This window comes from Mytilus californianus, unplaced genomic scaffold (assembly GCF_021869535.1).
Source record: "Mytilus californianus isolate M0D057914Y unplaced genomic scaffold, xbMytCali1.0.p SCAF_6, whole genome shotgun sequence".
In the NCBI taxonomy this organism is placed as follows: Eukaryota; Metazoa; Mollusca; class Bivalvia; order Mytilida; family Mytilidae; genus Mytilus; species Mytilus californianus.
Window position 1 is genome coordinate 101,142,795 of NW_026262712.1, and position 12,999 is coordinate 101,155,793.

The 12,999-nt window shown below is 30.4% G+C and overlaps 1 protein-coding gene across 1 annotated transcript in view; it reads right to left on the minus strand.

Moving 5' to 3' along the window:
- Window positions 1-12,999, minus strand: part of LOC127706696 (multidrug resistance-associated protein 1-like) — a 193,882-nt gene that overhangs the window by 162,122 nt on the left and 18,761 nt on the right. The window contains exons 15-24 of the mRNA XM_052211354.1: window positions 12,185-12,311; window positions 11,028-11,204; window positions 8,504-8,671; window positions 7,296-7,479; window positions 6,494-6,560; window positions 4,162-4,318; window positions 3,417-3,654; window positions 2,151-2,461; window positions 891-1,090; window positions 200-326 (exon numbers count right to left, since the gene is read on the minus strand). Of these exons, the coding sequence (XP_052067314.1) occupies window positions 200-326; window positions 891-1,090; window positions 2,151-2,461; window positions 3,417-3,654; window positions 4,162-4,318; window positions 6,494-6,560; window positions 7,296-7,479; window positions 8,504-8,671; window positions 11,028-11,204; window positions 12,185-12,311 (1,756 nt within the window). The remainder of the gene's footprint in view (window positions 1-199; window positions 327-890; window positions 1,091-2,150; window positions 2,462-3,416; window positions 3,655-4,161; window positions 4,319-6,493; window positions 6,561-7,295; window positions 7,480-8,503; window positions 8,672-11,027; window positions 11,205-12,184; window positions 12,312-12,999) is intronic.

Genomic DNA, 12,999 nt, shown 5'->3' on the forward strand with positions numbered 1-12,999 from the left:
CTCTGTATATATGCAAGTCTAAATTGAAAACAACGCTCAAACCTATGATTGCGTTGGATAAAAACCGCAATTTTTATACGTGTGCATGTAAAACAAATTTCTTGGTAGAGAGGTCTAAATACAGCACAAACAACATTTTCCAAAAGACCAAAAAAGTGAAAAAGTATATTTTAACAAAACGCATTTTATATGTTTATACCTGTAAAGCGTAGGAAATTGACAAGCCAACTATTGCACCCTCTATGCTGCCTCTTGACATCACAGCCAACAATGCAGCAGAACATATGATTATATTTCCAAAGAATTCCAGTCGGATGCCAAGCCACCTGTATGAATAAAATTACATGGAACACAACCTTTAAAGTCGGATGCCAAGCCACCTGTATGAATACATGGAACACAACCTTTAATAATAGACCGTTACACTATGTAATGCTCTAAATTGTCCCTAGTCTAGAAAAGTTTTTTGAATAAATTAAATATACACTATCAAAGATCTGGCTTGAAAAACAAAACTATAAAGATAAAATATATATGACAAACACTGATGTTGTTGGATAGGTGTTTTAAAAATCTAAAACCGCCTTTTAATCTCAACTGGTGGTCAAACAAAAGATACATAAACGAATGTGCAATGAACAAGAGAAGTAAATAAATCTAAAATAACGGTAAAAAAGATGTAAAAAAATAAACATAAACATGGATATTGATGCGTAAACCTTTTGATCAACCAGCTTTTTTTCTGGAATTGCTTTTCAGTTTACATTATTAAACATAAAATCAGTACCATACATTAATGCCCCTCCAAGTTCAGCCATTAAAACAATCAAATGAAAACCTTTAATCTCTTCTATTCATACTTTGCCATCAAAATAAAACAAATTGTTTACCTATTAGCACTTATAATTGCATATTGAAATCTTTGATTGAGATTTATTCTGTTATTGGATGTTTTGATGAATGAATCTTCAGCACCATACGCACGTATTACATTGGCACCTGAGATAGTTTCGCTGAAATGACTGTAAATTGGGGAACGCGTCTTCGACTGAAGTCTTTTTAACTGACGTGAAGTGGCCACATAAAACCTCTGAAATAAATGATTTCCAATGCACAATTTTATTAGTTATTTAAGAACATGTAATATAATTAGATTATACGAACGTTTTTTTTAACACAGCCTAAATTCTCATAAATAATCCATAGAGCAAATGTATACAATCTTCGAGATGATATCATATAAATAAAGGCAACAGTAGTATACCGCTGTTCGAAATTCATAAATCGATTGAGAAAAAAACAAATCCGGGTTACAAACTAAAACTGAGGGAAACACATCAAATATATTAGGAGAACTACGACACAACAGAAACACAACATTAAAATGTAACACACACAGAAACGAACTATAATATAACAATGGCCATTTTCCTGACTTGGTAAACTATTCGTATTCAAAATTTAATTCGCTGACATTTTTGACGATTCAATTATCAACCCAGTGACCATTGGTAACGAATCTAGTATGCACAATGTAAAATAAACCTTTTTTCCTTTACATCCAAAATTATAATAACTTCTTTCTAGCAACAATATTGGCGTATAATATAGTCGGTTTGTTGTGTATCTGTTAGTTACTGAATAATAATAGCTGAATCAATATTTTCATTTTACACGAAAGTTACAAATAAAGTTCGTTTCTATTAAATCAGGATGTTGTTTTCTTTATCTCTTTTGGATTGTTTCACATTTCGTCATGCCAGGCCTTTTATAGCTCATACTACACAGAATTGATTTTGTTCATTGTCGGTGGCCGTACTGTGTCCTATGGTTGTTAAATATCCGGGTCCTTTGGTATCTAGTGTATAGTTGTGTCACTGACAATCATACCAAATCTCCTTATTTTAATTTAAAGGAAGAAATCTGCAATGGTGACATTTCATTATCATAGTCCCTGATTATTTTCAATATTGACTCTGTGGAAGAATAACTTTTATTACAACATGTCATATGTTTGTTTGTTTCAAATCCACAAATTCGTTGATAAATGAATAAAACGAACAACTAAAGTTAGATAATAATGTTAATTAAATCAGATATTTTTCGTTCCAAAAGTACAAAAATAGATTTCATGTCTGAATAAAACGTACCTGCAAAAAGAAGTATGCAATTCCAAACGGGACAATCACGGCGCAAAATAACGGTGTGCTGTATGAAATGACGACAAGTGTTGAAATCACTCGGAATACACACTCCAACCACTTCTGAACAGTGGTTGGCAAATCGTTATCTATTGTATCAGTATCAGCAGAAAATCTATTGACGATTCTACCAATAGGAGTGGTGTCAAAAAATGACATTGGTGACCTTATAACACAGTGAAGAAGCCTTTCGTGTAGTAACTTTGTAGCTGTGATTGATCGAACCATAAATATACCAATGAAGATGAGCACAAATACAGCTAAAAATACATTACCAATAGTAATAATAACATTAAACGGTACCAAATTTACTGCAACTAATGCGTATTACTACAATAAATGTATCTACAGTGCTGCTAGAACAATGTAGAATCAAATCTAACCCTAATACAAATGTTGAAGAGCAGATATAACCACAAAAAAAACATAACTATCTCTCTTGTCATATGACTTTTATTTCCAACATGGAATCTTTTTTGTTTGTACCAATTAGCTTCGTATATATCTAATTTCAATTCGATTGCCTTTCAATTCACTCTGTTTGGAGTTGACACCATTCCAAATATTTTTACCCTCGTGTTCGTCAAATTTTTTTTCTTTCGATAAATGTCTTTGAATTTCCTTCATGTTTGCCACATGAACCAATATTCTAATGAAAAATTATGGACAAAACCAGAACTCAACATTTGTTAAGATAGAACTCGAAAATCTCATTGAAACGTGAATACCTCTTACGTTTTATGAAAACAATAGATTAAGATAAAAACATATATCAATTAAATTCTATAGAAAAAAAAAGAGAAAGTCATTTCACTAACAAAGTAATTCATCTACACGTCAAAGATGCAAGACGAAAAACCTCATATAGAAGGACTTAAAAAATACATAATAGGAAAATTGATTTTATAAAAACATACTTCTTCGATAATTTTAGTGAGGAAGAATACGACTTGTACTGAACCCATGGATTAGGATCAGTGATTAAATTTAACAGATGCATATTCATGTATATGTATATATGTGTTGCCATATTATTGCTTTTATTATATTATTGAAAATGTAATACCAATTCAATATCTTTCATACTGTTATACAATAGTATGCTTGATTATTTCACTTGTTCGATTATGTGCCAGTACATAAATATATGTGAACGCCTATCAAGTCACGAAGAGGAAACCATAAATTTATTTAAAAAAACACATACAAACATACCTTGAGCAATTCCAAATCCTCCATAGACAAGGAGGTAATAATCGTTCTTCGCCATATATGTATTGCAATTAGGTTTTCCAACTGTTCTGTTTGTAAGCACCGAATCGGAGGTCCACTGACTCAACCAAATATTTGCTAATACTGATGATATTTGATATAGTGCATACACAAATAGAATAATCCCCACGAGAACTAGTCCGATGGCCTGAGCATAGGTTATAAAAATGCTTAAACGTACCTAAAAAAAGAGGAACAAGAACACATTTTTCAAACGTTAAATATGCTTGTACAAAGCAAAGAACTGAAATGCCTATAAGACTGATTATAAAAGGTTTTGTATAATCTGCTACAGTAAAGTAGTAAAATGCTTCGGGTAAAATAAAATGCTGTAGAATGCGTTCTACATTTATTTATAAAACATGGTACGGATTATAAATGAATAAATAAAAAGTAGAAAACATCCAACTGCCTTAAAGGAAAATTATGGCTTATGTTTTATTGAATTGTTAAGAAACAAATGCGCTATAATAATTATGAGAAAAACCTGGAATAACCAAAAATGTTAGGCAGTACACCAGACCTCACATGTTCTAGTTAGCCCGCTTTCTTACAAGCAAAGGGTATGATACGTGTGATGAAGGTTTTTTTTCAACGAATCCCCTTTCAATGTAAAATTTAAAATTGATAATAAGCATTTTTCTTCCATTAATAACCAAAACAATATGGAAATAGCCGTATTACTTACATGTCCTTCCTCGGTTGTTTCATCCGTTGTGAGTTTACTTTTCTGTACGGGAACTTCTACAAAGCTTTCCTGGCTTTGTTTGCTTCCATTTCTTAGACGTTTTGACTCGCATATCTTCATTAGAAGTTTAACATCATCTGTTTGAGTTTCTAATAATCTATAACAAAGCATTATACGTAAACAGAAAATAAGGGAATGGGATTTATTGAGTATGTCATATATTCTATGGATATTATTTAGGGTTGATTATATTTGTGTGGATACACTTGCCAAAAAACATCTTTTTGTACCAATAGCTGTTAGTTTTATTTTGAAGTAGCATTTTGGTTGTAAAACTGATTATACATATACATTACAAACAAAATAATCATTCTATGCGATTATGATATAAGGCCTAAAAGTAAAAGAAAAGAGGAGTTAAGAGAACTGAAACAGACATGAGTGAAATACAAATTCCTACAAGGATCTTGCTTTATATGTGCTGTTCTCATAATTTAAGCAAGGTTATTACCATATCTTTTATGTACGCATTTTTATTTCCCTTCGAAAGGTGAATTCTATTACTGTTATTATGACTATAAAATAAACAATCATTTATCTTGCATGGACAGATTTTAATTTAATTCAATACTACATACATTGTGTCATCGTTTCTTTATAAATCAAAAACTGTGAATGTCAATGAGATATAAGTACTATAATACGTCAGGAGATATCTGACCAATTATATGCAAATCCATCGAATATTAACTTTGCCTGAGGAAATTAGAACCTTACTTTATTAATAATTTCAAAATTTATAAACAGAAAATTTAAAAAAAGGTATGTAATAAAACATGTCAGTACCGAAGCAAGGACAACTGAGCTGATGATACCTTTGGAGACTAACAGTCCACCAGCAGCGGTATCAAACAAGTGCTCGGAAAAGAAAATAACATGTTATAGAGGTGCATCAGAAGCGCTATTCTTAATTTACCTTCATCAGCAAGACTCAAACCTAAAATAAATCGAGTCCAAGAATATTTAAGTTCTAAAATAGAAAAAAAAGGGGTGATACCAAACGGACATTCAAAATTTGTATGACAAAGAAAAACTGACAATGCGATGGCAAAACTAAAGGATCTAAGGAGCCTGTGTCGCTCACCAGTATCTTCAACCATTGCCACTTTTTGGTAAAAATCATCATGAAAGGGCAATAACTCTATAAACAGTTGACTGACGATGTCCTACCTGTTGATTTATTTTTAGATTTTGTCTTGTTGACCATTTTTGCTTATTTTAGATTTTATCTACCTATAATATTAGACAAAACGCAAAAAAAATGAGTAAAAATCGGCTTTGAATAGCAATAACTCCAATAAGGAGTCGACTGACGATTTTAGCTATAAAGCTGCTTTGTAGATCTTGTCTTGCTGATCATTTTTGCTAATTTAAGTTTTTATCTTTCTATTAGAGTTTTTAAGATATTCAGCAAAAACGAAAACAATTTGTAAAAATCACCATTAAAGGACAATAACTCCAATAAGGAGTTGTAAAACGATTTTTAATTTGTTAGATTACTTGTAGATCTTGTCTTGCTGATAATTTTTGCTGTTTAAAGTGTTTATTTATCTATTATAGTTTTCAAGATAATAGGCAAAAACACTAAAACTGGGTAAAAATCGTCATTAAAGAGCAATAACTCCAATAAGGTGTCGTTGAAAATTTCAGCCATGTTGATCACTTATGCAAATTTAAGTTTCCATCTATCTATTATTGTATTTTAAATATTAGACAAAAACGCAAAAAATTGGTTAAAATCGTCCTTAAAGGCCAAGAACTCCAATAAGGAGTCGTCTAAAAATTAAAAACATGAGAGTTATTTGTAGACCTTGTCTTGCTGATCCTTTTAGCTTAAATAAGTTTCCATCCATCTATTCTTGTTTGAAAGATATTAGAAAAAACGCAAAAACGGTATAATTTGTCATTTAAGGGCAATAACTCCTATAAGAAGTCATCTGACGGTTTTCATTTAAACACTCCTGTCGGACATTTTCCATCGATAGCAGTTTTCAATATAATAGATAAGACCTGCATTTTACCCCTATATCATATGTTTAGCCATGTCGGCCATGTTGGTTGACAGACGGGGTCATCGGGCACATTTTGTAAGCCAGATACCCAAATGATGCTTGCGTCCAAGTTTGATTAGATTGGCCAAGTAGTTTCAGAGAAGATTTTGGTAAAAGTTAACAGACGACGACGAAGGACAACGGACGCCAAGTGATGAGAAAAGCTCACTCGGTCCTTAAGGCCAGGTGAGCTAAAAAGAGCTCTACATTGTTACACATACCTATCATAGTTATCACCAGATCCGACAGAAATAAATCTTTGTGATATGTCAGTTTTTATTTTCTCCTCTGAAACAGAACTTATAATACTATAAAACTGGCAGATAATTTTTTCCTTCACCTTGTATTGTTAGTTTGTTGTGTCATTCCTTTTAATGGATCTTATTCCGGTTGAAATTTTATCGTTTGACACATACATTGTATGTACATTTGAAATGGAGAACAGAAATTAAGAGTTAATAAGTTCTCCTTCACAAACAGATCCTTTGAAGATTGTGGTAATGTTCCTGAATACACAAGGTCTCCCCTAAGTGTGTGATACGTTACCCCTCTAATATGAATTGTTATGGTTACTTTTATATCTTTGAGGATTGTTTAATGTTCCTGAATACACAAGGTCTCTCCTAAGTGTGTGATATATTATCCCTCTAATATGAATTGTTATGGTTATATCTTGTGAGGACTGGCATTGTTTCAATCAAATCTACAGAGATCTTTAAGTTTTGTCTTAATTTTACGGTTCGTCTTTTTTCGACATTTTTACTTTGAATCATTGCAAACCATTTTTTCTAAGTGTGTAATAAACAAAACTATTTTGTGTTTATTTATCTTTACTTGAAGTATTCTTGTTTGAATTGTTTAACATTTGTCATTTCGGGGACTGTTATAGCTCACTAGGCGGTATGGGTTTTGCTCATTGTGACCTATACCTGTTAACTTCTATGGCATTTGGTCTCTGGTGGAGAGTTGTCTCATTGGCAATTATACCACATCTTATTTTTATATCAATTACTAAGAACAAACCTTCCGGGTCGTCTTCATCTTCCGCTGTCTCTATTATATAAATTTTCAAAAACTGTGCAAAAGCCCCGTCGTGTGACAGGAGCTCTTCGTAAGTTCCAATTTCTGATATAGTACCATCTACCATTACAATTATCTTGTCCACAAACGGCAACCACCTCAAACCGTGAGTTACTAAAACTCTCGTCTGTAAAAATAAAATATTTATAAGTATATGCAATCTAACTATAATGGACTAGAAGGAATATGGTTTATTTGTTCGTAACTAAAACCCCAAGCAAAGTAAAGGAAAAAGAATCGTATTGCTGTTCTTAATCTGAAAGTTATTTGAGATAACTCTTCTGCAAATAGTATATTCTGACTCCCTTTGTAAACCAACATTAGTGTTTCTCTTATTGTTTGTGTAGCTTGTCCGATGATTCAATTATTTGTTGCTTTGACTTTGTTAACTTAAGTAGAAAGATATAAATGTAGTTAACTTTGACTCTTTAAAATATATTAATATAGAAATAAGAAGATGTTTAATTGTTGCAAATGAGATAACTCTCCATCTGAGACCAAATGACATAAAAATAAACAACTATATGTCACCGTAAGGCATTCAACAATAAGCAAAATCCATACCCCACAGTAAGCTATAAAAGGCCACGAAATGACAAACCACGTTTAAATGCTTGTAGACTACCGATAACATCAAGTATATGTGATCAGTTTCACAAAATATCTTACGACTTAAGTTGATCATTAGTTCATGACTTACGATCAACAAAGATTTTTTGTGAAACTGATCACTGTTTATATTTCTAATGTTTGTCTATGTCTGTTATGTTGTTGGACGAAGTATGGATTGTATATCGTTATTTTTATTCTTTCCACAAAATTCTTTTTACGAATAAGGTGTAAAACCCATAAATCTCATAAGATATGACAGCTTATAGCATTTTAAAACAGTGTTTGAAATCCATTATCAAAAAAATACTTGAAATTAACATACTTTTTCATAAGATTAATTATACACAGTTTCTGTTATATACAACTCCGGATACACCAGATTCCTCAAAACTGGCCGCAACGAAATAGCTAATAGTGCTGCAAAAGGCTTTAAACACCAAAAAAAAACAATCAATCTACAAATTCGTTAACTTAATTGTTAAAGAGACTTGTATGTTTGGTAAACTATGCTATTTATCAATTAACTCTCATCAAATTACCTTATCCGATAAAAGTCCGGTATTTCCAATAACTTTCTCAAAGATATGTTTACCAACATTTGAATCTACGGAACTAAGAGGGTCGTCAAGGAGATATATATCTGTGTCATGGTATACAGCTCGAGCTAAACTTATTCTCTGTTTCTGGCCACCACTTAGATTAATACCCTTGTGTAGAAGAGAAATACAGATTCAAGATTAAACTTTTCATGAACCACTTATTGAAACAAAATTACAATTGAAAACAAATATAAAGATTCAAGGATATAATAAAGTAAATAATTGAATCTGATACAAACAAAATAACTTAAAAAAAAATGTCTTTATGTGAATCATACAACAATAAAAGTCTGTTTAGCTTTTTACTAAATATAAAAATACCAGATCGAATTACACAGACAGCTGTTGACAGACAACTAATAAGGTTAGCAAGATCGCCCTCATAATCAATTAAATTGTTAAACAAAATTCATTATTATTTTGTTTACGTATAATATATTATAATAATGGAACATTATCAATGCAGCTGTTACCGAATTTTTACCGAATTTAATCATCAGTGTAAAATACTAAAGAAAAGAAGTAATTTAAATGAATGCATATGACAAGAATCCAATATAGATTCAGATTCTTTATTAAGATAACTAATAGTACATTAGTGTTCTCAATTACAAATCATATGATTATATACAAAACAACATTTCAAAGTTTCACATGTAATATATATATATATATAATATAATATAATTGTAACCATATTTTTAAGAATTGTTTCTTATTTCTAACGCATCTCTAATAAATTTGTATAAATAATTACATTCAGTAATATTTTGTGGATTTAAAAGTTTAGAAACTGAAAAATAATCATTACACAAATCTTTTAAATCTAAACCATAGGATTGGAAAACGTTTGCCTTATATCTTTATATTTATCACAAGATATAAAAAAAATGTTCTTCAGTCTCTACTTCAGTGCAAAATTTGCAAAAACGTTGTTCTCTTGGAATTTTGGGTTTATTATATCTACCCCGTATTATATTTAAACAATGAGCACTGATACGTAGTTGTGTAATTTTACTTTTTATATTTTTGGTAAGATTGGTTTGAAGATAGAAGGTAACAAAATTTGGAACAAAAATATTACTGAAAAGCACCAGTTTACTATCCACAGCTCCAGATTGATTTTTTGTAGTTGTAAGTCAGATTGCTGACTATAGTATCTTATCATATATAGCTTTTTACTAAATATAAAAATACCAGATCGAACTACACAGACAGCTGTTGACAGACAACTAATAAGGTTAGCAAGATCGCCCTCATAATCAATTAAATTGTTAAACAAAATTCATTATTATTTTGTTTACGTATAATATATTATAATAATGGAACATTATCAATGCAGCTGTTACCGAATTTTTACCGAATTTAATCATCAGTGTAAAATACTAAAGAAAAGAAGTAATTAAAAGAATGTATATGACAAGAATCCAATATAGATTCAGATTCTTTATTAAGATAACTAATAGTACATTAGTGTTCTCAATTACAAATCATATGATTATATACAAAACAACATTTCAAAGTTTCACATGTAATATATATATATATATATATATATATATATATAATATAATTGTAACCATATTTTTAAGAATTGTTTCTTATTTCTAACGCATCTCTAATAAATTTGTATAAATAGTTACATTCAGTAATATTATGTGGATTTAAAAGTTTAGAAACTGAAAAATAATCATTACACAAATCTTTTAAATCTAAACCATAGGATTGGAAAAAGTTTGCCTTATATCTTTATATTTATCACAAGATATAAAAAAATGTTCTTCAGTCTCTACTTCAGTGCAAAATTTGCAAAAACGTTGTTCTCTTGGAATTTTGGGTTTATTATATCTACCCCGTTTTATATTTAAACAATAAGCACTGATACGTAGTTGTGTAATTTTACTTTTTATATTTTTGGTAAGATTGGTTTGAAGATAGAAGGTAACAAAATTTGGAACAAAAATATTACTGAAAAGCACCAGTTTACTGTCCACAGCTCCAGATTTGATTTTTTGTAGTTGTAAGTCAGATTGCTGACTATAGTATCTTATCAGACTATTTTTTAAAACACTATTATTTGTCAATTTTTTTGTATCAAGTTTAAGTACTTTAAATACTTTATTTAGTGTAGAAAATATAGTTTATCATGTCATTTTTTTATAAAGTCATATTGAATAGTTTACATGAGGGTGTGGAGGGGGTTTACAGAATACAGAATAATAGGTAAAAGTGCAGAAAAAAGGGCAAAAATAGATAAGGAATAGAGAAAAATAGGGCAAATAAATAAAGAATAGAGAATAATGGGGTGCTAAAATATAAAGAATAGAGAATAATGGCCAAAAAATATAAAGAGTAGAGAAATGAAGGACCTCCCATCCAGACCCTCGTACATCTGTTGTGAATTTTATTAACAATATATTTTAATTAGTAGGAAAACTGAATATTTGTATAGACCAGAAATTACCTTTTCTCCTATTTCTGTACGATCAGATGCTGGCAATATATCTAAATCTGCTCGCAGGGCACACGCATCAATCACGTCATTATATTTTTTCTGATCCATTTCACAACCAAATAAAATATTGTCTGCCACACTTGCATTCTGTATCCATGCTTGCTGGGGCACATAACTGATTTTACCCTGTCGTATTGCAAAGTTAAATTTTATTTAAATTCTGGAATTTTAGAAGTCTTCGGAACATTTAAATTAAAAGGAAATTAGAAATGTCCCTAGGTCTTCAGTAGTTGTTTTCATTTTGAATTATATTGAATATAAAAATTACTCTTTCGGGCAAAGTTGACCATATATGGATTTTCCTATTCTCTTTATATCTTGGTGTACGTATTACTACACGCTGGCTTTCAAATGTTTAATTCTCTTTATATCTTGGTGTACGTATTACTACACCCTGGCTTTCAAATGTTTAATTCTCTTTATATCTGGGTGTACGTATTACTACACCATGGCTTTCAAATGTTTAGTTATCTTTAATCTTGGTGTACGTATTACTACACCTGTCTTTCAAATGTTTAGTTCTCTTTATATCTTGGTGTACGTATTACTACACCCTGGTTTTCAAATATTTAAGTTTTAGCATTCCTGATGATGAAGGTTTAATCTTGGAAAGTGCTTTTAAGATTTAATGTCATGATTATTTTTCCGAAAAACCTATAAACATTTTTTTTAAAGAGGGACTGAAATATTGTTCACTTTAAGATGACATATTCTTTTGTAATTAATCTATTTTGGTGTTAAGTCAAACAATGGAATTCCGTCTAAACGCACTATTACACTATTTTAATACTCATTGTTTTTTATACCATGAATTGGAATTTTTCAACTTAATATCATTACCAAAGATTATGGCAAATGTGTATTTTCTTTTCATATTGTTATTATTCTTTGCCTTTTTCTGTTATCTCTTAATAAGTACACATGTTGCATTGCTTCTATATGCGCGTTTATTTACAGTGATATCTCAGATAGCAATGCACATAATAACTTCATTACTCTACATTGCAAAACTTTTACAACAGGTCTACAGATATCAATTATAATTGTATTTATTTCATACAAGGTCAATGAGGAACGGGAGATCGTAAGTAAATGATATATTTCACCTTTACTCTAACACTGCCCTTGACCTTAGTCATATCTCCTAATATTGAAGACAGCAAGCTTGATTTTCCACACCCTACATGACCAACTACAGCTACTATTTTTTTTTCCGGTATAGTAATGTTGATACTGAAAAATACATGTTAATACAAATAACTATTATTACAATGATTTCATTATCTGAATGAAAACTGGTGAAGCGAGAACATAAGAAAGGTAGCTCTTTACCGATTAAGGTGGCAAAATCCTGTTAAACAGTGTTATAAAAAAAAATAACTTTGTGAAAAATATACTGATTCCCACAACGAATAAACAGAATATAAAATCTTCAATATGCTTGAGTGTAAAAACAAAGTCCTTACCATGAAACTGTTTCCTGAAATCTACTCTTTTACCATTTAGTGATATAATTTCCATTTCATTATAACAAAGATTGGAACAGAAGGTTAAGTGTTTGTTTAAAATTGGTTCAAAACATCATACAAGACTTTTGATGTGCCATATCCAGGCTGTATATTAAATAAGCATAGTTAGATCATAGAAAATAAAACTAGGTGGTAAAAGTTTTTTTTCTTTTTCTTTTTAAACAATATAGTGTTTAACATTTTTCGAAAAAATATCATGAACCAGGAAAAAAGTAAAAAAAACTTTCAAAATATCATAAATATTTTTCCTCTCAGCTTTTCCAATTTTACGGTATAAATGCGCAAACCCGATATATGCTTACCTTGCATATGCTTGGACGTTTTTCAGACTAGTTTCAAAAATAACATTTTCCGGTTTACGGTTTCAGTGATATTGATTTTGCTTTAACACG